At 36.6% G+C, this 25,625-nt stretch overlaps 1 protein-coding gene and 1 long non-coding RNA gene across 4 annotated transcripts in view; one reads left to right on the top strand and one right to left on the bottom strand.

Moving 5' to 3' along the window:
• The window catches only part of LOC131194429 (uncharacterized), a 19,054-nt gene extending 8,048 nt beyond the window's left edge, over positions 1-11,006 (top strand). The window contains exon 3 of one of the 2 annotated variants that reach the window (XR_009154175.1): positions 9,259-11,006. This is a non-coding gene — a long non-coding RNA (uncharacterized LOC131194429). Of the gene's footprint in view, positions 1-736; positions 831-9,258 lie in introns of those variants that run through there. The other variant, XR_009154173.1, reaches the window with a different exon arrangement.
• On the bottom strand, positions 5,044-25,625 carry STIL (STIL centriolar assembly protein). 2 transcript variants are annotated; one of them, XM_058175407.1, is made up of 17 exons: positions 25,396-25,624; positions 23,007-23,073; positions 22,625-22,729; positions 21,389-21,504; positions 20,420-20,607; positions 19,797-20,044; positions 18,255-18,338; positions 17,994-18,080; positions 16,963-17,110; positions 15,283-15,392; positions 14,461-14,572; positions 12,382-13,419; positions 11,778-11,940; positions 11,014-11,236; positions 8,602-8,794; positions 7,813-8,063; positions 5,044-6,425 (listed from the first exon to the last, which is right to left on the bottom strand). In XM_058175407.1, exons 2-17 carry the CDS (start codon positions 23,039-23,041, stop codon positions 5,603-5,605), a joined length of 3,924 nt encoding a protein of 1,307 aa, XP_058031390.1. In that variant the 5' UTR covers positions 23,042-23,073; positions 25,396-25,624; the 3' UTR covers positions 5,044-5,602. The 2 variants fall into 2 exon arrangements, with proteins under 2 accessions (XP_058031390.1, XP_058031391.1); XM_058175408.1 differs by lacking the exon at positions 23,007-23,073 and having other exon boundaries at positions 25,396-25,625.

Here is a 25,625-nt window from a genome sequence, read left to right as displayed (position 1 = left end):
AGGAAAGGGCAGACAGCTGGTCACCACGGAGGTGTCTGCTACAGAATGCCTGACTGGCTCTTTCCCTAGAACGTGTTGGGTTTTACAGGAGCTCCTTATAAATCAGGGGTGTCCAAACTTGGTCCCTTTAAGACTTTTGGACTTCAACTCCCAGAGTTCCTCAGCCAGCTTTGCTGGCTGAGGGACTCTGGGAGTTGAAGTCAAAAGTCAGACAGACAGACACCTGTTATAAATAGAAGTTTGGCACTCTGGAAGAGTGTTAGTTCTTTGCTGTCCAAATTAACCCAAATGGAGAAATCCGTTTCTGACAGTTGTGTGTTACTAATTGTGTCACCAGCAGATGAATGATGACAAGGAGTTGGCATAGCTGTTTTTTTTCTTTGCTATTTTTATGATTTATTTTAAATATTTCTGAAGACTTGTGCAAGAACACCAAAAGTGTCATTCTAACCTAGCAACAACTCTGCTGCTGTTGAAACTTCTAATTTCTCCAGTGTGTGTGTGTGCGCGCGCGTGTGAGAGAGAGAGATGGCGGTAGTATTTGGCATTTTCCATTCCAACCAGAGGTTGCCACTAGATACCCTGATGATCACTGTAATTACAGGCAGACCTATCACAACAGCATGATTCCAGATGTTTGGTCTAGCATCCGTATTCTCCAAGCCTGATGCCTCTAAGCCATAAGGTCAGGACTGAATTTGCTGATTATTAATGATTCTCTCTCATTTCATCCCAGATCTCTTCTGCACTTCTCAACCGAGAGCCGGGCTGATTTCCAACTCCTACATTGGCTGATTACCAGGCAATGTTGCCAGGACAAAGGAGGAGGTACCCAATTCCCCCTCTTAAATTTAATCAATCAGTTGATTTGGCCATTCATGATTTGTTCTTAACAACTCCAGGCAGCTTATAAAATAACAAAGGATTAAAGCAAAAGGGAAAGTTGAGAGGTGGCTAATCCCACCATTCCACTGCACCCCACCTTAAGTGAAAGAATTTGCTGAGGATTAGAGCATTAGTTGATGGTGCTTGGGGATCCTTCCACCTGTCCTATCCCTTCTGTAAATTGGCTCCAGAAAGGGCATCATCATTCAGTGGCCTTTCTGTGGTAGAATTTGGGCTTTCAGGGATGGAGCACAGTGTATACCAGAATACTTCCTTGATCAGCTAAGTGACAGATATAACTTTAACTTCCCTGGGAGAATGGTGAGTAAGGAAATGGGAAGGGAGATGTTTCTTTTCCAACTAAAATCTGGTGTAATAATAGTAAACAACAAAACCAAATTGCTGATGTTTCCCAGTTTGGGTAATGAAGGGTCTGCAAGAAAACAAGCTCAGAGAGCACCACGGATCCTCAGAACCAAACTGTCCTGACAAAGAGATTTTAAATATCTGTCCTCATTCACACATTATGGGAAGCCATGCTTTGGTTAATCATGGTGTATTGAATACCCTACTGGTTCAGATAGTTTCCTGAGCTACAAATCTTAGCTTAATATAAATTTTCAAACCACCTTGGCTACGTTCACACTAGATGTGAAACCGTAATTCATATCATGGCCTCAAGTGGTATGGAAAGCCAACCCTACCCACCGTCTGAGCCAACCTGCTTGTGGGAAGAAGGGCAGGGAGTTCTCAAACAGCCTGGTTGTGTCCTTACAACAGAGACCCATGCAGAAAGAGACTTGAAGGTGTGCATAAACAAATCCATTAAGCATCTGATCTCACAACAGGTTGACTCACTCTGCTACAATAAAATGAAATATTATGTAAAGTCTCATCCATAACAGCAAAACAGTACCATTCATCGCAGCAATGATGCTTCCCCACCTTTCCCTTATGGTAGAACTAACTGCTCCTGGTTTAAAGACCTCGTTGGCTACACTCAATTCATACCGCCAAGGAATAAGACTTGAATTCGTTGTCTCTTTGATCCCGAGTTTCCTAAAGCATGGGTCTCCAACCTTGGCAACTTTAAGACTTGTGGACTTGAGCTCTCAGTATTCCCCAGCCATCAAGATAATATTACTTATCTGATGAATTTTTGGAACATTCCCACCAAAAGCAATTGATTGGAGAGATTCCGAGATTCCCACTTCACACCTGCGATCCTGTTATTTCAAAGCATCCTTGCAAACGATTAAAACTGATTAAATCTGGTGGTCTCTGGGGTCTCTTCCCATGCGTGCGGGGGGGGGGGATATGCTTAGACTACAGGAGACAAAGAGGTTTTTATTCCATGTATGGGGGGCATGAGGTTTTGGTGGGAAGGGGAAACCGAATACGTTGACCTTCCAACATACGATACACCGAGGGTCCAAAAGTGGCACAGCCGCGCCAGTGCACGCCCCGTCCTCATCCTCTGTGTGTGTGTGTATTTGCTGCGCCGCCCCCGCGGCGGAATAAACCATTTCTAGAGTGTCTCAGCCTAAAGGAGAGAGCGACCAGCTGGGGAATGCAAAGTGAAGCGGGGCAAACGGGAAAAAGCTTCGGTGGAAGAAGCGGCAAAGGAAATGGAAGGGCTTGCGACCTTCCCCGTGTAAATGCCAAAGCAAATGAAAGATGAGTGGCGGGCTTAAATATGTATCCGCCGTCCCCCTCCCGCCCCCTTTGCCCAGGTGCCAAGATCTGGAGGTTGAGGGGAGGTGGGGGGGCGAGGATTTTTCCCAGAGAAGTTTTTCACGACGCCGGAGGGAAACGGCTGGAAATGTCAGTTCCCCGGCCAGTCACGACTATATGCTGGGCCTGTGTTTTAAACCAGAGTCAGGAAACACGAGCGCCACTTCCTTTAGCCACCAGAGGCAGGAAATGGGAAAAACAGAAGTCGTCTGCCCAGGCAGGCACAGTAATGGAGATCACGTTTCTCCTCTGCCTCCTCCATCTCTCTCATTCTCTCATCCTGCCCTTCGCTTGATAAACAGACCTCTCTGAGCAGAGGTCAGGATCCCATTTAGATGTGGAAAGTTTTGCTGGAGATCATAGCAAAGTGCCCTGGCCTGGTCACTCCGTAGTCCCAGCTAGGAATCATATACTAAGCCTGGGATGAAGGCAGGGTAGGACAACCTGGTAACTTGTAGATGTTTTAAGCCAGAGGTGTCCAACCTTGGCAACTTTAAGCCTGGCGGACTTCAACTTCCAGCTTTGCTGGCTGGGGAATTCTGGGAGCTGAAGTCCTCTAGGCTTAAAGTTGCCACAGTTGGAGATCCTCGTTTTAGGCAATACCCTTTTCAGGTCCCCACAGTTGACTGTTGGCTGGTCTGAAAGGAATTGAAGCCTTAAACATCTGAAGGACACCAAGTTGCCTAATTCTGGATTGATATTTTGTGGTAAGGTCTTGAGCCACACATCTAATTTTGCGGAAGCAAGGCCTTGAAAGTTTTGTGTGAAACAATCCTCAAATATTTCTTGGTGCATGCCAGAAATCATAGTGCAATACTAGAGAACCTAATCTCCCATTTAAACTGCTATCCACCTCATCTTTGCATTACCGAACAGTATCATCACAACACCGGCTGTTTGCATTGCGTAAGATGTGATTCCTAACTAAATTGTATTGTTGTAATGTGTGTGCCACTTATAATATACAATTAACTGGTTTTCTGCTCTGGCTTTGCTACCTGACCCACTTCAGCATATTATCAGCCAGCAAGACCCATATTATCACCCAGCAACCGGAGCACTAATGGGGTGGGGATTTGGCTGTATTATGTAATTCTAACTCTTTGATTTTTTAGCAGATTGACCCTCCTCCACTCCCATTTGGGCATCTGATAAGTGTCAAAATAATGTGAAGAATTTAGAGGAAAACAGCTCCCAATAATATTAGGTCAGCAAATAATCAGATTCTACTTCAGACAGTATATAGTGGTACATGGAAAACACCCAGATGTAACCTCAGAAAGGAGAGACAGACCTTCCCCCAGTGGTGGCAACACAGGTCTTTTTACAGATGGTTATAGAAGCCAATTAAACACTTTTGCAGAGAGAGGAAGTGTTTGAAACCAACTAATACAAGAAAACAGGCAAAACATCAATAAAACTCCAATTATTCCATATTATTTTCTTGCCACTGCAACAGAGTGCTGTACTGCTGTTGCATCTAATGTTAAAGTTTCTCCATTGATTCCATTCTAGAGTTGTATAAAGAGAAAATTGTGTAAATAAACCTTGTTTCCAAATACAAGATTGACGGTTTTCTTTTCCAACTCTCTTCTGGTTAGAAGCCTAGAGTTGATTCCCAAAAGTTGTGGTGTGTGTGTGTGAAAGAGAGAAAGAGTGGGGGGGGGGGATTGCATGAAAGGATTCAAGAAACAGAACTAATGCAGAAGCCAATTGCTGGGCACTAATTTGGCCACAAGAAAGGTTGCCTAATGTCTGGAGAGATGAGAATGTTTTCCCAACATAGTTGAGCTTCTAATAAAAATGCATATCAAGACATTTCAAAAACCTCATAAATTCCAGGAAAATGGGTATGGGCAGACTAAGCCACATAGGATAGAGAGTCTTCCGTCACTTTCATGTGCATTATGATTTGAATCACATGAAACACCTTAGCTCACTTGGCAGGCTGATCATGCAAATGCACCTACACATGAGTAAGCAGCATAAGCTAATGAGAGCATAGTGGGAGCCAAAGACTCAATAACATATGCATAATGCTTGTGTGCATTATCTCTGTAGAATGTACCAATCTATTCCCACTTGGATTACTTTAATAAGTATTTTATAATTTGACAGGATGATAAATGTGCCCTGAATATAAGGTATGCTCCTAAGGCGATCTGAATGTAAAGCAGACTGTTTTCCCAAACCAAGGATATTTTATTTAGTTTGGCTTATAATTTTGAAATTTTCCTCTCTTCAGAAGTAAGGAAAAGCAGTGGTGAGAGCTTATCTTTGGTTGTTCAAATCCCTTGTTCACCGTCTTCCTTAAGCATATGTAATATAAATGTGAAGTCTCGTTTTATAGAGGCATAAAGTAAACCAAGTTATATTTAATTATATTTTTATAGCAGAGTTTTCTAAAAGTTAGCACATTACAAAAATAATCTAGCAATTTTATTTCGGCACACAAAGTATTAAACAAATCAGGAACTACAGAATATAATGTTTGGTGTTTATGGCAAGTCAATCACATAAGATGGCTATTATTTGTCAACCTAGTTTTGTTTCCTACTGTAATTGCATTTGTTATAAATAACATTTTATAGGACATTTTATTTCAAATTCATAAAATAAGAGTTAAAACTGGTAAACACTTCAAATCAAACTTGCTTTAAACTCAGTCTGCTTCAACATGGATTATTTCATTCTTGTTGCATTTAATAAACAACAAACCAACATCTTTAAAAATACCCTACATACCGGTAGTATCCTGATTATATTCAATGATCATTTGGAATGTAAATATATTCTAGTATGCATAAAGACCTAAATTTATTGTGTGACCCAACCTGCTGTATTTATATGAAATTAGGAACCACTCTCCCATTTATGGATTGCCAAGAAAAAAATGTAAGTTATATTTAGCCAGCAGTATCTCTTGATTTTTCCGAACCATGAAAAAAGGAAGAAAAGAGGATGCCAGTAATTTGTAAATAAGTCAGAATAACTTTGGTAGCTGTCTGAGTTGTTTTACATCGAGAAAAGTGCCCACTAAGTTAACATTTTCTGCTTGATTTAAATTATCAACAGAGGGATTTTGTGGAGTTCCAGTCACAATGTGAACATTTAGATTTTCTTTGTCTGGATGCTGTGTAAATTCTGCTTCTCCAGGCAAAAGTTTCATTTTTGGCTTTAAATCCTTTAAAAAAGGGTGCGGAGTTTCATTAGTTTGGTGCAGGATTCTGGGTGGCAAAACAGCATTTGTAACATTTCTTAAGATAGACCCTTCTGAATGCAGCAGGTGACAAGATGATTCAGTTTTACAGTGTGTTGGATCAAAATTAATCTGCTTCTCACCAGTTCTTTCAGAAGAGCCTTCCCAGGAAGCAAAGCCCTCTAAAACAGGGTTGAAATCCAAGTGCAGAACAGGCTCTAAACTCTCTTTGCCCTTGTAGTTCTCAGATAGTTGCTCCTCTTCATCATCACTACCATCGCTACTTTGTAGGAGGCCATACTTCTTCATATATCTCTTGGTTGCAAAAGACATGTTGCCAGGCGAAATTAAACCAAGACCCATCAAAGACTTCTCTGTATTAGTTTGCAGAAGAGTCTGTAAAGATGAAGTCACAGAATTTCTCTGGCTTGAATGATTTAAAGAAAGCTGTGACAGTTGATTTTCATTCAGGTACTTGAGAGCAATAGCATTTGCCTCCATGCTCAGGTCTGCTCCAGTGGGAGTTAAGCCACTCATACCAACATTAGCAAAAGAGATATAGTTTAGTCCTGGTACTATTGCTTCAGGATTAATGCAAGCCAATACACTAGAAAAGAAAAAGACACATTTAAATAATTCTGCACATTACCATTTATTCAATTTAAGATCCACCTGATCTTAAAATGTGAATATACTATGTCATCTGTTTTAGTATCCATGTAGTTTCCTAATTTGACAGCTTTAATATGACACATAAATTTGTTTTCATATTGTCAGTGAAATTTACAAAGTGATTAACTTTATTGAGATTGTTTGTCTCTATCAGGGGAATTTACATGTCTGGAAGCAGCCTTTTATTTCTGTCCTTTATATTCCTGTCCATAAAAAAACCATTTGATTTTTTACATATAAAGAAAAAAATACAATTCTAAAGTATATTCAACACAAGTCATGATTGGAATAAGAATGCATATGTCCAGATTATCTCACAACAAAAGTAGTTAGATAGCATTGACAGACATCTACCCTTGTAAGCTTTTTAAGCAATTCTGTGCAAAAGGAGAATTTATAATCTGCTGAACAGTAACCCTGATCTCTAGATAGCTAGTTGTCTGCAAAAGATAACTGTCACATATATTTCAGATTATTAGCCAGACATAGATGCATGAATACTCAGTCATTTGTGGCTTTATTAATTATTAAAATTTTGAAAATTTTATAGGCCAGATTTGCACGGACAAGACTGTAGGAAAGAAATCAGAAATGTAGTTTTCATTCTCATTTCAAATTAACAATGGTTTAATATTGCATCCAAATCCTGAACTGGAAATAATTTTAATGCTGGGTAGTAAAAACCAAATTTCAATCCATAAAGATTGAGGACACTAACAATGCTTCAAGCTTTCTACTAATAGTTAAGGCTATAAAACTTGATTCTGGGTTGGATATTACAAACTTTTGCTCAAGAAAAAAATACGCTATAAAAAATAATTCTGAAAAAAAAAGTTATCAAACTGAGAAGAACAAAAAAGTCTGCCTCATTAAATGGCCTGAGGCTTCCCGTTACTCTCTAGATGACAAAACACCATGTCATTTTCCCTAACCCTTTAGTCCTTTCTGTTCTTTTATTTTTATCACAAGCTAGAGTGTCCCAATGTACATACTGAAATGTAAATAAAATATGTACTCATTATTTTCTCCAGTGTTCTGGAGAATCTGACAAGATTTTGTTCCCATGTCACATAAATGTTTGACTACTCATTCCTCACTAGAGAAGCTCAAAATACTGCTTAATGCTACAGAATCTGATTTAAATGACAAGGAAGCCAATCCTAGTATAGCTGGAATATAATAATGCATGGAAGCAGGGGTGCCTGTAGGATGTGGTCAAAACATCATTAACAGATTTGTTAGTTATATGCAGCTCAGAACTGGACTTACTGAGGTAGTATACAAACCCTAGCAATAAATAAAAATCAATAAATTGCCATTACCCAGCATTCTCCACTTTGTGTACATTGTTCATCTTCTCAGAAGAATCAAAATTTACTCCAAGGTTTCTTAATTGCTTCAAGGTTGCATTCAGAACACTATCTTTATCTCTTAGGACCATGTCTGATGCTGAGCTTCTTTTCTGTGCCTTGTTTATTTTTAAGGATGTAGTGCACTCATCTTTAATCAGATCCTCTTTCAGAGAGGGACCGCTTTCATCAGAAGATTCCTTCAAAAATCGATTTACCTGACCCTATAGAAATATTACAAAGAACATAAAATTAGATGAATAAAATTGCAGGATGACATCTCCATAGGAATTCACAGCATGTTCATAATGTATTCATATTACCATAAGAAAACCTGTAGGCAATTTATTTCTAGCTCTCAAAACATAGATGCACAACTAATGTCATTAGCTTATAGTTAAACAGATTTTAGTATGAGTCTTTAGAATGTATACATTTAGAAATAATCTGTTCAAGTTTATATTTAAAATATCATAATTCTGTTTAATTTTAATAATCATGCAACTTAACCTATTTTGTCCCACACCACTTTTTAAAAGAAATAATCATGTACATGATAGAATGCAGCTCTGAAATATTAACAATAAGCTGGAAATACCCTATTGAGCACTTTAAGGAAAGCATGGAAGTTTAAGCTGCATGGATAATAAAGACTTTACTATGAAGTACCTTTTTAAAACAATCAGAAAGAAACTAATTTATAGGGCCAGCACTGTTAAACACTTGAATTAAATAAAGTTATACTGTGCAAACAAAACTTACTAATAAATCCTGATACATTTTTTGATCATCTGGTGATACATTTGGTGGGGTAGTAATGGCACAGTCAAAATTTTGTTTATCAGTTGGTTCAAAATTATTGCCAGTTTCTTCTGACGGACTGGTTTGCAAACATTTGTTACCATTTTCATTCCGCAGGGAAGCTTGGTCAATTCCTATGGCAAGTGGTCCATTGCTATTAGTAAAAACAGATATGATTTGAATTAATACATTACATTTATCATTGTAGCAGAATTTACATCTTAAACTAGATCTCATATTTTTCCAACTCTTTAAGATTATCATCAAACTCTCACATTTTAGAACATTTATTATGTTTTTAGATTGGAAATTACTTAAATGTTGATTTTCATTTACTGCAAGCAATATGTTCATAATCATGACTAGAAGGTAACAGTAGTATCTCCATTAGTATATTACTTGAATATATGAAACATTTTCCAGTTATTAAAATAAATATGGATTTAATATTTTCTGCTGAATGTTTTATGTAGAACTGCATATGTCAAACAATTGTTTAAATCCAATTTTACTACCGGGTATATATAGTATTCATTTCCATTATCTGTGCATGAAAAGTATGTTTTTAATTACTCTGATCTTACAGTTAATTCTATTTTGTGTATTATTCCTGACCAGGACAAAGAACATGAATTGACAGTTCCTTGCAAAGCAAATCCATTGTCAATGCCTGTATACTGAAAAAAGTCTTCAGATTGCATCTGTTGGTGTTTCCCCAATTATAAGTTGAGGCTTCCAAGAAACAAAGACCAGAGACCAGAGACCAGAAACCAGAGTATTCACAATCACACGAAGGATTAATGTGAGTAAAACCTCTCATTATGAACATATTATGGTACCAAAAATATGACTGGGATGCATGAGATGAACTGCTTAAATTGTGCTCCCCCACATTTTTCGCAATTGATGCTATCCCTATTTTTGAGGTCTACTGAGACTGACAACATTGGAGAAGATCTTCACAAATGGAATTGTTATTAGTTGCAAAGTATTAGTTGCAAACCCATTATAACCCCATGGACAACATTCCTCCAGGCCTTCCTGTCCTCTACCATCCTCTGGAGTTCATTTAAGCTCACGCCTACTGCTTCAGTGACTCCATCCAGCCACCTCATTCTCTGTTGTCCCTTTCTTCTTTTGCCCTCAATCATTCCCAGCATTAGGTTCTTCTCCAGTGAGTCCTTCCTCCTCATTAGGTGGCCACAGTATTTCAGTTTCATCTTCAGGATCTGGTCTTCTAAAGAGCAGTCAGGGTTGATCTCCTCTAGGACTGGCTGGTTTGATCGCCTTGCAGTCCAAGGGACTTGCAGGAGCCTTCTCCAGCACCATAGTTCAAAGGCCTCAATTCTTTGGTGCTCAGCTTTTATTATGGTCCAACTTTCACAGCTATACATTGCAACTGGGAAAACCATTGCCTTGACTATATGCACTTTTGTTGGCAGGGTGATGTCTCTGCTTTTTAAAATGCTGTCTAGATTTGCCATAGCTTTCCTCCCCAGGATCAAGCGTCTTTTAATTTCTTGGCTGTAGTTCCCATCTGTGGTCCAGGAAAATAAAATCTGTCACTACCTCCATTTCTTCCCCATCTATTTGCCAGGAATTGAGAGGGCTGGATGCCATGACTTTAGTTTTCTTAATGTTGAGTTTCAATTCAACTTCTGCACTCTCCTTCTTCACCTGCATCAAGAAGCTCTTTAGTTCCTTTATGCTTTCTGCCATTAGAGTGGTATCATCTGCATATCTGAGGTTGTTGATATTTCTCCCGGCAATCTTAATTCTAACTTTTGATTCATCTAGCCCCGCCTTTCTCATGATGCGCTCTGCATAAATGAAATACAGCCTTTAAAAGCAAGTTGGGGAACTGTCCACGTTGGAGCTAGAATCAAAATATTGATTCTATATGCTATAGAAGTTGCTATATGATTCATTTAAAGTAACTACTATGAAGAAAATAGCTATCTCGATTCAAATCCAAACAGAATTTTTGAATCAAGCTGCTTTTGTATCCTATTTTTAGGATTAAAATGTTAGATTTTCAATAGGAGGCAAATGTAGAAAATATATAGGCAACTTATTTTGAGGTTTAAATGCATAAAATGTCATAGTGCAGAACAATTCAATTCAGCCAATCCAGGCTGCTATCTATGAGCAATATATCCTAGAATATAAGATATATATTCTTGGTTCAGCTCTATTCTAGTGCTTACAGTAATATGTAAGCGCTAGAATAGAGCTGAACCAAGCCAATCTGGTATTCATACTACAAATTAAAATACTAGCTTGAGTTCTGAAAAAAACCCTCACAGGTGACTTAAACATAACAAAAGATTTAAGAAGTCAGAAAGAATATTTTAACTTTATAAAAAAAATTACCACAGGCCTGCAGAAGACTGATTAATTCCTCCTTCAACAATATGGACACTATCAACAAAGCTGGGTATATCAACAGCTTTTAATGAAGAGGCAATACTTGTTTGACTACTGTCCTTTTCTGCACTCATAGAAATAGTGATGTCTTCATTGGAAATTTCAACTTCATCTTCTTTCACAGACTCTTTTTTCTTTTCCAAAGGGGTATTCCAAAACAAGCTGGCACCTATAGGAAGTCAAATAAAAATATTGTGCAATTTAAACTAAGCTGCTGCACTATATGCTGTATGTGACACATATCTTGAAATAACTTTGCACCATTTACAATGCACTTACTTCATTACTGATATAAACTGATCTGATTATTGTACTAGCTAATTCTTATTGTACATGCAACATTTGTTAAACAACTGAAAAAACGGTACTCTATCACCAGCTTGTCTTTGTATGCAGTGCTAGTTTGTAATCCTAAAACTGGCATAAATAATTCTAACCAGACCTGAGGGTTATATGATCTCTTTACAAAATATCTCTTTAGTAACAGAGGCCCAATGTGTCCAGGTGAAAGTTAAACAATCCAGTTATTTTACAAAATTGTAAATCTGAAGCATAATGTTATATTATAGTATGGGTCACTAAGTAGGTTTCTGCAGAAATTAAAGGGCAGGTTCATAATAAGCTATGAACAACCAGAACAAAATGGCTCCAATGCTTAGCATTTTCCAGAGTTTAGTGTCATTTAAAGAAAATGTACAATAAAACATTACCTGTACTCACTGCAATGCTGATACTTTTCTTCATGTGTAACCCTGGAGAAGACTGGGTTTCCATGGCAACAAATTCTACTTGCTTCTCAGACTGTATGCTATTGTTTTCTATGGATCTAGAAGCACAGGACTGAAGAGTTTGTGCCTCTAAAAGCTGCTGGATCTGTAAACAAAATCTGTGTTAATTGAACAGCCTGGATAAAAGGAGAACCAATTAGTATGAATTACTTGATAACAATTTACCCTACATATATATAAGACTGTTTTCGTTTCTATGAACTACATAAGGCAGTGTTTTAAAGCCCCTTTCATATATAAGAAGATAAAGTAGGGCACCATACCACAGCACACAGAAACAGGTAGTTGAAATTAAAGAAAATCATTAATTTAGCTGGCTTCTGTTCAATATTAACTTTTCAGCATAAGAAATGTTAACAATAAAAACACAAGTTACATTAAAACTTCTACTTGCTTCAGAGATTGAAACAGAAACTCCCAAATTCCAGCTTGAAAGTCACACTTCAATCATGTCAAACAATCATGTAAAAGAGCAATTATACTTCAGTAAGGAAACCAAATAGATCATTGAAATAACCCAACCAACCTGAGCCTGTAGCAGCTTGATTTGCCTATGCTGTTCACCAAGAATTCTGTAAACATCTGAAGATAATTCCATTTCATTATCTGATACTGTATTTGCAGCATGAAGGTTCATACAAGCTGAATGTGTTGTATGTGACTGTGCATTACCATGATTTACTGGAGGTGACATTCTTACTGCAGTGGATGTGTTATTATTAACAGGAGAACAATTTCCTATTATTCCATGATGGCCTACATTAATAGGGCTACTTGCGGCATATACTGGATTGCAACCGCCATTTACATATTCTTGATTCTGATGGAACATTAATTTTGTACTCTCCTGGGTAGGACCTGAACGATTTTCAGGGCTATCATTACATAAGCCTTGCCAAACATTTGCTGGACTATATTGTATATGGCCATACTGCTGACAGTTGCAAATACAAGGAGAACAGCATGATGGACCTTGAATTGGTACCCGAACTCCCAGGGGTCTTCCCAGATAAGATGGTGATAGTGTACAAGCATGCCAGGAATACTGGGAAACCACAGGAGGTTTGTTAGATTTTTGTGCAGAAAAGCCATTAGTAGAAAGTTCTCCTTTCTGTGGAACATCATCATTATTTGCCAAGGGTCTTTCAGAAGGAATTGCACGCTGATGCAGTGATGTATTTTGTGGAAGTTCATTACAGGATATTGAAGGAGAAGAAGTAGGTACACAGCCCCTTTTTGCTTGAGAGCCAGCTGGGCTGGACTGCAGTTGTAATGGAGACTGCATTCCTTTGTAAGGTTTTGAAGATGCAATCCTGTGTTTCAGATGACTTGGTATTTGCTTTGGAGGAGGCTCTCTGGCACCCGAACCAAAGATCTGTCTCCCAGCATCAGAGCTCTGAGAGTGCTGGGAAGCATGGGCTACAGAGTATGCCATCTTAGCAGGTTGGTGTACAAATGAAGATTGATTTTTAAGCACAGCATGTTTAGATGTTGGTACAGATTCTATGGAGATGCCTTCAAGTACAATGGACAGCTCAGGAACTGAAGGATGGATCTCAGTCATCTGGAAACCAAGACAGTTCAAAAATGAAAATATTTATGAATTCTTAGTTTACCAAATTAATCTGAAGTATTTTTCTCTTATCATCCCTGAATAGAACTTAGTGCAAAGAGAAATAATAAGATAAGGTGTACACTGTAACAAAAAGAAATATGTCACTGCCAGGAGGATATTATATACCCTTCCAAACCTTCTAATGAGGCACTAGCAGTCTCAAATATCATTCATGTATATGTGTGTGTGTGTGTGTGTGTATGTATGTTATATGTATGTATGTATGTATGTTTGATATTTGAGACTGCTAGTGCCTCATTGGAAGGTTTGGAAGGGTATAATTTATTTGTCAGTAAATATAAATTATACACACACACACACACACACACACACACACACAGAGTGTATATATATATAGAGAGAGAGAGACAGAGAGAGAGGGAGGGAGAGACCGAGAGGAGGAGGAGGAGGAGGAGGAGGAGGAGGAGGAGGAGGAAGAGGAAGCAGCAACATAAGTGCAAGTGCTTAATGTAAGAACATGAAGAAAAATACACTGTAAAAATGCTTTACCCAATGTAACACTATAAAACCTAAATGTTTGCAGGTATTGATTTTCTATGACTGATTCACTTTCAGTTTAGAAATAAGAAAAAACAAAATCAATTTAATTCAGTTGGCATTCATTTAAGTTCTTAGTAAGCGTATCAGTATATCCACACTTTTGCTAGCTCGTGTCGATATGTTGTAAGAACACCTCCCTATTTAATTGAGTCAAGTAATTTTGCCATGGTTTAGCTAATTTGTTATTTTTTGCATATTTCCACAGCATAATTATGCAGAGTCCTAAGAAAGTGTATTCTTCAAACTTAATTTGAAGATAAAGCAGCAATAAAGGGTTAAGAGACCTGTAGTACAACCTAGTGGCAGGATTATGACATAACACTTATTTGTTAGAACTGAACCGGAATACGGGTAATATTAGTTATTCAAAATAAATACTGCAAAGCTAATTTACTGTGACTGGTTTCAGACAAGAAATCTAGAATATACCGGTTGATTGATGGGATGAGGACGGGGGAAAGGTCTTGGAGATGCATCATCTTCCACACCAGAGTCATGATCACTGACAGAAAGTTTACTGGGTGAGCAATCTAAGGATAAACTATAAAAAAATAAATTTTTATAAAACTAGTAAAAAATAACTTTGTTATCTATTTTTTACACCTGTAGCATATTACAAATAATCATGGGAATCACACAGATTTTTAAATATTCTTATTCTTATATGTAATATGCAATTTTATAATATAGCAGTTTTAAATAGTGTCTGCAACTCATTGACATGTCATGGCAATTTTCACATTTTATGACCATTATTAAATAAGAGAAAACTGAACAACTATAAACAAGTCAGGTAAAGCATATACATTTTATTGTCTCTTAATTTTTTAATTTTATTTTATTAACAAATATTGCATTTGTTTCTTGGTTACAGGAATAGTATTTCTCCTAATACAGTCTTTTCATTAAAGAAAATTTATACTGTGAGATTAGAAAGTAAAAACTACAAAAAATGTAAATACGCACATACTGCCTGATATCTCTTGGGTAGTTTATTTTTGGCGAATAAATTACAACTTATTGTTTTTAATGAAATGAACAATCTAAGAAATCCTATTGTCTTATCTCCTACTTTTCTGGAAGATACATTTCACATGGCAGCAGACAGGAACACCTATCTGATAGCTAATTATTCCTACTGAAATTCTTTATTAACGCAAAATATTGTAAAAACTTTGGAAGTGATTGAATTGTACTGAAGCAAACAAACAGTACAGATCATTTGCAAGGAGAATTTAAAAAATGACTCACCTATTTATGGAAATATTTTTTGAAATTTTGCTGAAGAATTCTGTTTCTGCATTTATATTTTCTGAGTTCAGTTCAAACTGGATAGGGTATTTATCTGAAGGTTCTACTTCCTGTAATGAAATAGATATAGAATAGCTAGTAAGCCAGACAGTCTAATCACAACAAAAGTGCACCTCTACATCAAACAATAGTGGTGCTGACTATTTATTGCCTGAAAGTTTTTATGTATCTATATGTAGGGGATTCTTAACTACTACAGAGAATGCCAGAAGTAAAAATTTAAATAAAATTATTGCTGCAATTTCTAACAACCGTATTAGGTATAGTATAGAGCTGTGTTGGTGAACCGTTTCAGCACTCGGTGCCAAAGCGCTGGAAACTGGAACTAAAACACAGCAGCCTGCAATTACTGCAGGTTCAAGCCCGGCCCAAGGTTGACTCAGCCTTCCATCCTTTATAAGGTAGGTAAAATGAGGACCCAGATTGTTGGAGGGGCAATAAGTTGACTTTGTAAAATATACAAATAGAATGAGACTATTGCCTTATACACTGTAAGCCGCCCTGAGTCTTCGGAGAAGGGCGGGATATAAATGTAAATAAATAAAAAAAAAAGAGCAGTTTCCCGGCGCACATGCACATGCCAGGAAGCTAAGCTTCCAGTTTCTGGTATGCACATATGCGCTGGTCACCTGGTCTTCCGGTTTCTGGCGTGCATGTGCACAAGACCAGCTGGCCAGCACACACCAGAAACTCAGCTTTCTGGCATGCGAATGCGTGCCAGGGAGCTGCTCTTCCGGTTTCTGGCACTCCCCCACCTGCAAAGACCAGCCAGGAACCCGGAAGAGCAACTGGTGATGGCTGGCGTGCCCGAAGAGATGGCTCTGTGTGTCACTTCCAGCATGTGTGCCATAGGTTTGTCTTCACGGGTATAGAAGTGTTTCTATTTGCTTCTCAATCTCCTGAAGTTGTTCTCTACAGCAGTTATAATTACTATGCTGGTAATCAGAAAAAGGATGCAAAATAAATAATCCTAGTTAAAATAACTATCTATTAATCTTTTCAAATTGAAAGAACAATTCTTTACCCCTTTCATCAACAGCAAGCATCCCACAAACCTATTTTTCAGTTTCGCTCAGTAAATGCAACGGTTAAACCTTTTAGAATATGTAAATTATTCAAAATGCAATTTTTTAAAGATATGGTTGGCCCAACATCTTTTATGATTAATCTTGAAATCAAAATGCTAAACTATTTTTCTCAGATCACATAATTTTTCTTTTCTTTTTCTCTACACAAAAATCAGGTAGTTGCCAAGATTCACCTATATTCTTTTCTTTTTAAACCTACAAGATAGATTAGGATAAAAAGAATGACTAGCTCAAGGGTAAATATCTCAGGTTAAATAATAATTTAAATCTAGATCTAGATCTCCAGTCTTAATCCTAAATTTGTTCTTTCATGATAAAACTTCAATAGCAGCTGTTACTTTTGGAAGAAAGTTCTATTTAAAATTTCTAAAGAGATTGACTTTACCGGAGTGTTAAGGGCATTTGAAGCCATAAACAAAACCATTTCACAATTTGAATATATATGCATTCTAGTTCTTGATGTTTTGATCTTATAAACAAAGTAGGGCCATGCTATTTTATATCCAACATTACAGGAAGTCAAGCAACTTACTTGGAACAGATGTAATGTTTCTTTGCATGTAAGTAGCTGGAAGTCTAATTCAGTACGCCCATCATAAGGCAAGCATTCATAAAACTTTGGATCTTTATGATTCAGAGCAAAAAGAACTACAAGAAACCTTCCCGTTTCAGAAAATACCCTAAAGAGAAGAAAAATATTCTGTATACAAAGCAACACAAAAATCACAAATTCAGAATTTTCATGCAATAACATAAATTGTTCGTTGCCAAAAGTCATTAGTTTGAGATGGTTATACAAATTGAATAAACAAACCAACAAACCAACCAAATAATTATAAATGTGGACCAGAATTTAGCATGTTTTTTAAAAATATAGTTAATCATTATTAATCAATAATGATTAAACAGTAAAGTTGCATTACCTTCTTGAACTACTGTGCAAAACTTATTATTTCTCCTACAGTTTGCAAAGCAATAAATGCATGCAAGTAGAATGCAGGATGATGCCATCTAATCGCAAATGAATTTACTCTGTATTTGCAATGGGGCAAGTAAAGCATTGCTCCATGTGTTTATATAAAATACTCAACTCTTTGTCACAGCCTCCAACCATTTAAGAAGTTTAGTTCAGATGATGTTAGAAGACCTCTCCAGTAAGGTTCTATACTGGGCATGGTTATCTGACAGGATTTGTAAAAAATTCTATCCTGCTTTCTAAAACAAAATAGTACAATGTATTTCTATGGTCTAGAAATCTGTTCTACTTATTTTTGCATAATATTTATACATTATATATTACAACTATATATTGTTCTTTCTGAGGTACTTTTTTAATTGCCCAAAATATTTAATACTATTTTATGCTATCTAAAATTCTAATTTGCTTACTATTTATTTTAACTATCTCTCTTAATGATCTTTTCAATTATACATCTTGGGTATTTAGCAATAAAATATAAAATAATATAAAAGGCCAAAAATTAAAATCCCTATTACTGTAACAGTAAGAAAAAAATTCCCTATTACTATTAATTGAGAAGAAGTAATTTTAATTATAATTACCTCTCTTGGATTGATGAACTGTATAAGTATCGCAGAGAAAAGGCCCAAACTTGTGGATTATGAATGTGAACTAGCCCACTTAGCCAGCTAGAGGAATAGAGGAGGAAAGATACATCTGAACACTCATATTACAACACTTTCATATCATATACAAATAAAATCTAGACTGAATATCTGAGGTAATCTGCAAATATACTGCAAATGTTTGTTATAATACAAATTCACTTTTTATGGAAAAAAGCTCATCACCCAAATACTTACATGCCAATCAGTGGCAATGTGCATGCTTTGGGGTCTGATTCCAGAATTAGAAGAAGTTTTCTTGTTTGATCCATTGAAAGATATCTGCAAGTAAAACAAACAACTTTTTTTACAAAAAAAAAATATTTTAAATATAATGAGATTTCCAAACTAGCAAAAAGCTTTTGCCAGAGAAGTAGCAAATAAAAGAGATAAATTCTTCATATTTTATACATGAGAAATTTATGAGCTTCACACAATAGACTATACATACAACATTAAGAGAATAATTTTGTGTATTTTTTTTCCCAGTACCTTTCTGAAACAAAAATGGTCAGTGCATATATTTTACCTGAAAGGAATAGAACATTGTAGTAATTAAGTTATTGCTGGAAATTACTCTTAGAAGACGGAGAAATCAGGCAACTGATACTTGTACACATTAATTATTTAATATTACCACCACCTTATGAAAACAATTCCAGCAGCTTCCAAATGGTCAAAAAGAAGACCAAAAAAACCCCTAGCCATATTTTCTGTCTGAAGGACCAAACATTTATCATCTCTACAGCTGTCATAGTAATGTAATCCTAGAATTGCCTCATTCTAGGCCTGAGAAAGTGAGTGGCCCAAGGCCAACTAGCTCACCTTATATCTAAGACAGGACTGGATCTCACAGTCTCCCAGTTTCTAGCTTGATGCCTTAACCACACCAAACTGATTCTGCTTTTTAAACTTTTCCCATATTAAAACAATAAGGACAGGGCAATGGCCAGCCACCTTTCTGTGGCAGTGTAGAAGAGTATAAAGATGGCCTTGAAGAAGACATATGGCAAGTGTTAACTCAGCCTGGGGAATAGGAAGGGACAAGGAAGAAATTCAAGATTACCCCACCTTGGCTCTCTTTGGTTTAAGGTGGAAGGGAAGGAATGCTGTCAAGCGTTCCAGCTTCTGCTATTATATATATCAATACAGTATTTCTTGTGTCTATTTTATAAAGTGGTCTATCAGAAAGGGCTGACAGGTAGAACAGGGATCAGCAATAAGGGCGGCTCAATTAATGTTGGCATGCTGGCATGCTTTTCTTCTGGCTCAAGGATTGCAGGAAAGCACTGGAGGAAAGCTGCCATCCATCCACTTTACTGGTGTCTATTATTAGGTACTGTTATGAGGGACAACGTTCCCTCATGGCTGAATTAAAGATTTTTTTTTAACAAGTTATTATAGCATTTTTCAGCTTAATATGTATTTTCAATTTAAAATTCTCGGAGATTACTGTAAACGTCTAGAACCTGCCCTAAAAGAATGAAGCCTTGCAATATTTTTTTGGAACATTTCGTGAGTGTGCACGTACAACATCCTAGGGCTGGCCCAGATGGCTTTGTCTTTAAGACAGAATGAGAGCACACAGTCTGCTGTTTCTAGCCTAGGGCTTTAATTACTATTTTAAACTGGCTCTTTAATTTCATTTAAGAACTGGAACCCTTAGAAAGCATTCAATAAAAAACTGCACTCTTCAATGAATCACAAATAATGGACATTGCCAAACTCAAATTAACTTACCCATATTTGTAAGTTCCTTGGATGTGTGCAATACTCATATTGCTACTTAGGTTTCTAGCAAGGGCTGTAGGTATTATTGGGATAGGCTTCACAGGAGTGCATTTTAAAACATTAGCCACTGTAACTGCTGCCCAGTGAAAATCAAAATTTACATTGTCCATATTCTCCATTGAAGAGATGTGAACTCTTAAGGTCAGTAGTTTGGAAAGTTCCAAAGAATCTTGGCTGTTCAGATTCTGATGCAGTATCTATAGTAAGAAAGTATCAAAATGAATCTCATATAGAAGTATCATTAGGAGAAGTATCAAGCGGAGCAGTATGCTCCGTTCCATAATTGGGTAGACCAGGTTGCATGCTTCCATACGTTTCAACACAGTTGAAAAGAACAAGCAAAACAATAGGAATGATATTCCAATTGTTCTTATCTCTGCTTCTGCCACCAAGGAGAGTGTCAGAAAATATGAACGATACCGGATATTGAGTGTCTTATAAGGATTTTACATGTTCAAATATGCAATCTTTTTTTTTTAATAATATAAGGGTATAACTAGAGACTGAAATATTATACATTTAACACAAGATATCATCCTAAAGAATTAAAAGGATGTTCTCCAAATTCTTACCTTAAACGCTAAGTTAAAATCCTCAAAGGTGTGCACTATGGTATCATTTGATGAACATTCCCAAGCACCAATTCTGCACAGGATGAAAAAGTCTCCAGGAAGAGGTGCTGTGGGAATTTTCCCCAAACCATTTGGTTCTTCACGACCAGGATCAAAACGGTCTACTGTTAGCAATACACGTTCACCATCTATGCCAGAAAATTAGGACAATTAGTATACTTTCTATTTTTATTTCATAGTTACTATCCCTAAAAGTTTACCAGTGTCAAAATCTAGACAAACTTTGCTCCAAAGAACTGGAATGACTATAATTTTGCAGCTAGAAGGCATCAGAATATGGTAAAAAAACAAAAGGTCAAATTTTGACTCCATGTACTTCACCACAGGCAGAGTATTTAATGTACTCTACAACAGGCAAGAATACAAATGAAGACGCATTTCGAACTCATTAAAGGAGATGCAATTTGCAGGGCTCACATGGTTGCTTCAAAAGCAGTTTCCTGTTGTCTTAGTATGTACACCTACTTCAATTTCTTTTTTATATAAGTATAACCGGACATGACTTGTGTATAACCAGAGCAGCTTTCAAAGCAACCGTGTTGAGTCCTGTGCACTGTAAACCATCCTATTTTGATGCCCCACAGAGCCCAATAAAATATTCTTGCTTTAATTACTTAAACCTTCGATTGCTTTCTATGTAAGAGGAGAATAACATAACTCTCAAATAAATCTGAGCTGTAGAGAAGTATCTATGAATCATTTATATATCCAAGGGATTGAGAAATTCAAGATATTCATTCATTATTAAGTAGAATCAGCTTGGTGATGAAACACAGCCCTAAATAATAGATTCTAAGTTTAGTCCAATGTCTTCTATTCCTTGGTGTTATGTCACAAAAATCATGTTAAGGAGAAATAAATTTATAAGATTTACTTATTCAATCAAAAATAGAATAATTGCATACTTACTTTCATCTACTGCAAGAGTGCCAATTAAAAAACAGGTGAACGGCTTCTTTCTACTTTGCTTAGCATGACGATGGGCAAGCCGCAGTGTTTTTTCAGCAATTATTACTTTGGGATTTCTAAGGGATAACAGATACAGAATTTACTCTTTATGAACATACCAAACTAAGACATTCAGTTATGCCCCAAAACTATTAATGACAAGCAAAAACAGCACACTAGGGAAAAAAACAATGGGGTAGACATTTCATGGCTTACAGTCTGATTATCTTGGGACCTCTTTCTCCTGTTGTTTTTGCCCAATTGGTTAGATGTTCTATTATTAGCACATTTGTGCTATTGCCCTGTGGGATTTAGGAAATATACATCTTCTGTAGCGACAGTACACCTAATTATAGAACAGCATTTCTCCTGAGGTTTGTATGGGTCAAAATTTACTCTGTATGGGCAAAATTAAAAAATCATAGCTCTTTCAATAGGTTCTGAGTAGGATGAGGTAATGCATTTCCTGACAGAATATTTTAACTTCTGATTAGGATGTTTTCTCCTACTGATGTAATGCATTTATTATTGTTTCCTCTTTTCCTATGTTGATATTTTATACTAATAGGCAAGCCTCTCAGAAGAGGAACAGCAAGGTGGCCTAGTAGTAAAGATACTTGCCTCCCATTTGGAAAAACTGAGAGTTCAATTCTAAGTAGCAACAGATGTTTCTCAGCTTAAAGACAAAACATCTGCTGTAAACTCCACATAGGCATCAGGAAGGGCATCCAGGTTCAGCTCCATTCAGTTGCTCCTTTACCCCAAATTAAGGGATTACAGGTTCGTTTAAAAAAAAATTGAATCTTTCAGAACAACTTCAGTGACTAAAATGACATGCAAGTTGATAAAGTGAAAAGCTCTAGGAGCATCATTTTGATCCTTCCTGAAATTTAACTTGTGATTTACCTTATTACCTAAATATAATCATATGCGCTTGTTCCAAGTTGTACACCAAGAAAATCCATGTTTTAATGACGACATGCTGTCCTTTACATACAGCAAAGGAAAGTTCAAATTTTACCATGGATATATTATATTACCTAATAATAAACTGGATGGAAACAAATACAGTATTATTTAAAGGTTAATTAACTCTGTTCCCAATCTCTGGTAGATGAAATGAAGAAAATCACTAAAAATGTTTGGTGCTCCCAAATACTGTCTACAGCATTGAGTCTAAAAGAGTACAAATCTTACCTATAACTTAGGTGAGAAACAGTACTTTCTCCAATAGGAGCTGGATTCCAAAGTGCAAATTTTGATGCAGGAAAACTAAAGGATGGCATCTTTCCCCAAATCACTCTGAAAGATAAAACAATTTTAGATTTACCACATTTTATTTGGGTATAGTTGGAGAAGATATGATGACCAATGTTCAGATATTTCATTTTAGTGTCCATAATTATATACTGTAAATAAGGAATTACTTTTGTCTACAAATTCCAAATAGCCTACCTAACTACTAAACAAAACTACCCAATCAATACCACTGAAAAGAAACAAATTATTTTCAGTGCAAATATTCATTCTCCATATCAGTAGTCTTTAAAACAATTGCATCTGAACAAAATATCAATACCTTTGGTTTTGAGATTCAGGGGAAATTGGTTCCATGATATGTATATATGAAACTTGAGTTTTCTACTCTGTAAGAAAACGTAACACAGCAAAATTAATTGGCATTAATTTTTGGCATTATTTTTTCAGCAGAAACAGCTTCTATTTTTAACTATAACTAATCCTAAAACAGATATATTTTAGGTTCAGCAGTTATACTTCAGCAAATAGAACTACAATTTACAATTCCTAAAAATTGTAGTTATATCTGCTAGGTTGCAGCAATTTATATGAATAGGTAATATGGACAATAAACCAACAGCAGGATTCATTGTGAAAAACTGTTAAGTGATTTTCCTGATTTCTAATTACTGAAAAATATAAACTAGCTTCACTTATAACCAACTTGATAACAAGAATTAAACTAATGCAACAATGTTCTGTAATCATCATTAAACCTAATGCATAAAGACTTTAATATAGGCTACCAGTCTCGTGGAAAGGGAGGTATGACATATTCATTTCAGTCCCCAAAGGCTTCTTGGACAACGATGTCCTTTAAAAACTTCAAAAGGCTGGAGCTGCTCTAAGTCAAGCAAATTGCACTATTTTGTAGGAGAGATAACCCATTTTTAGACATTGGAAAGTAAGTTTCTAGAGGAGTAGAGACCCAGGAGGAAGCCTATCCCCCTCCCCCATCCCTCCAATCTTACTGAGTGGGCAACTATGAGTGGAAGCAGACAGTCTCCAAGAAACCAGTTCCCAAGCTATATTACGTTTAGATCATATGAATATGAAAGACATATGGACAAGCTTTTAAACTTATGAAACAAGAAAGCAGACACATCTGAAGCTTGGAGGGTTAAATATTTGAAGGAAAGAATATAAGCATTATTACTGTTTATGTCAGAAGAAAATACCAAGATTTCTATATATAAACTGTAGATCTTTCTAGGAGGCATAAAGCAGGAGTGAAGGTGGACTTTTACTTATTCTGTCATTTATTGCAAAATAGTCCTTTCATGTCAGTTTCTTGTTCAAATTATGAAGCTAATACTCAAACAAAACTCAAAATTTAATAAAACTGGGGAGATGAGATACAAATGCAAAGTTCTTCCCCTGGGAAAAGTAAATCAAATAGGATGGGAATGCCTATTGGAGCGAATATTCAGATTGGGAATAGTTTATATGAAAACTGATTTGGAATTGTGCTTAACCATAAGAATAATATGGGTCAGTAATGTACCATGCTATTGAAAAAGGAAATACTATTATTAGCTACATTGTTATTTTTCTTTATCTAAGGATCAGTACAGTTCTTGATTCAAATGACCAATTTTCAGTTGGTCATATTCCATCTAAGGTATTACATCTAGTTCAATAAATGTGAGGTATTTATGCCAGCTTTTGGTTCAGTTTAGAAAAACAATTTAGTAAATGGAAGAATAAAGTGAATCCAATTGCTAAGAAATGTGATCACCTCTCAATTGGTTGGGTTCAGACAGAGGCTGGACATCCACCTAGCAAGAATGCATTCATTTAGAGCCTATACTGAGCAAAAGATTGGATTTAGGTTCATGAAAGCCTGACAGTGAAATTACAAGAAAGATGCTTCGCAAATACCAAAAGTTGCAGAGAGGTAACAAGAGACTATTTAAAAAATGACATCTAACCAAATAAGAAACACTGATGAACATACATGCCCCCAGATCCTACATCTTTAACTATTAATGCAATTCTTTCATATTATTTCTGAAGCACGAAGACTTATTTTGAGACCAGAGAGGCAGCAAATAAATATAATAAAAATGCATACTCTGAACAGCTTTGATTACCTAGCCCAGGGGTCTGCAAACTTAATTCTTTTAAGACTTGTGGACTTCAACTCCCAGAACTCTGGGAGTTGAAGTCCATAAGTTTTAAAAGAGTCTAGTTTACAGACCCCTGACCTAGCCTCGTTCGTAGCCCCGAGCGTTTTTACCACAATTATTTTTTGGGGGGAAATGCTAATCATGAACATTGTTCATGTTCAATGTACATTGTTGAGACGAGCAATCCATACGTTGGCGAATTACTTTAGGGAAACTGACAGAAATCACCGCCGATAACAATATCGTTTATTTTTCTGCCAGAAGGGAGGGGAAAAAAGTATCCAAGGCCATAGGCAAGGCAATCCCACGTAGAATAAGGATCGGCGTTTGATTTTCCCCGGCACTTCTGCGCTATCTGAGTAACCTAGTTGTTACTGCAAGCTTCAACCCAGGCTTGTATAAAAAAGGGAGACTTAGAAACATTTACAAAAGGAGGAAAGAGAAACGCCCTATAGATAAGAAGCGAAACGATAAAGATGAAGAGAATTTGTACACACACACACAAAAAACCCGCCTCAAAAGCAGTATCGCCCCATTTACCTCACAACTCTCATTCAGACTCCGTTTTTATTCCCGGGTTGCGAGAGTCGGACACACTTTAATTAATCAAAGCAACTGAATTCTTATTCCTCTCCTGTTGTGGCGGCTCCAATGGCGGCACAATCAGCCAATCCGAAATCCCTCACGGCAACTCGGTTTAGCCAATCCACGCTTTGAACAAGCGCTTTCCTCCGCCCGCCATCTTTTCGAATCGTTCATTTAGCGTCAAT

The sequence above is a fragment of the Ahaetulla prasina genome, chromosome 3, assembly GCF_028640845.1.
Source record: "Ahaetulla prasina isolate Xishuangbanna chromosome 3, ASM2864084v1, whole genome shotgun sequence".
Classification (NCBI taxonomy): Eukaryota; Metazoa; Chordata; class Lepidosauria; order Squamata; family Colubridae; genus Ahaetulla; species Ahaetulla prasina.
The sequence above is the reverse complement of the archived record's forward strand: the minus strand, read 5'-3'. Positions and strand labels throughout refer to the sequence as shown.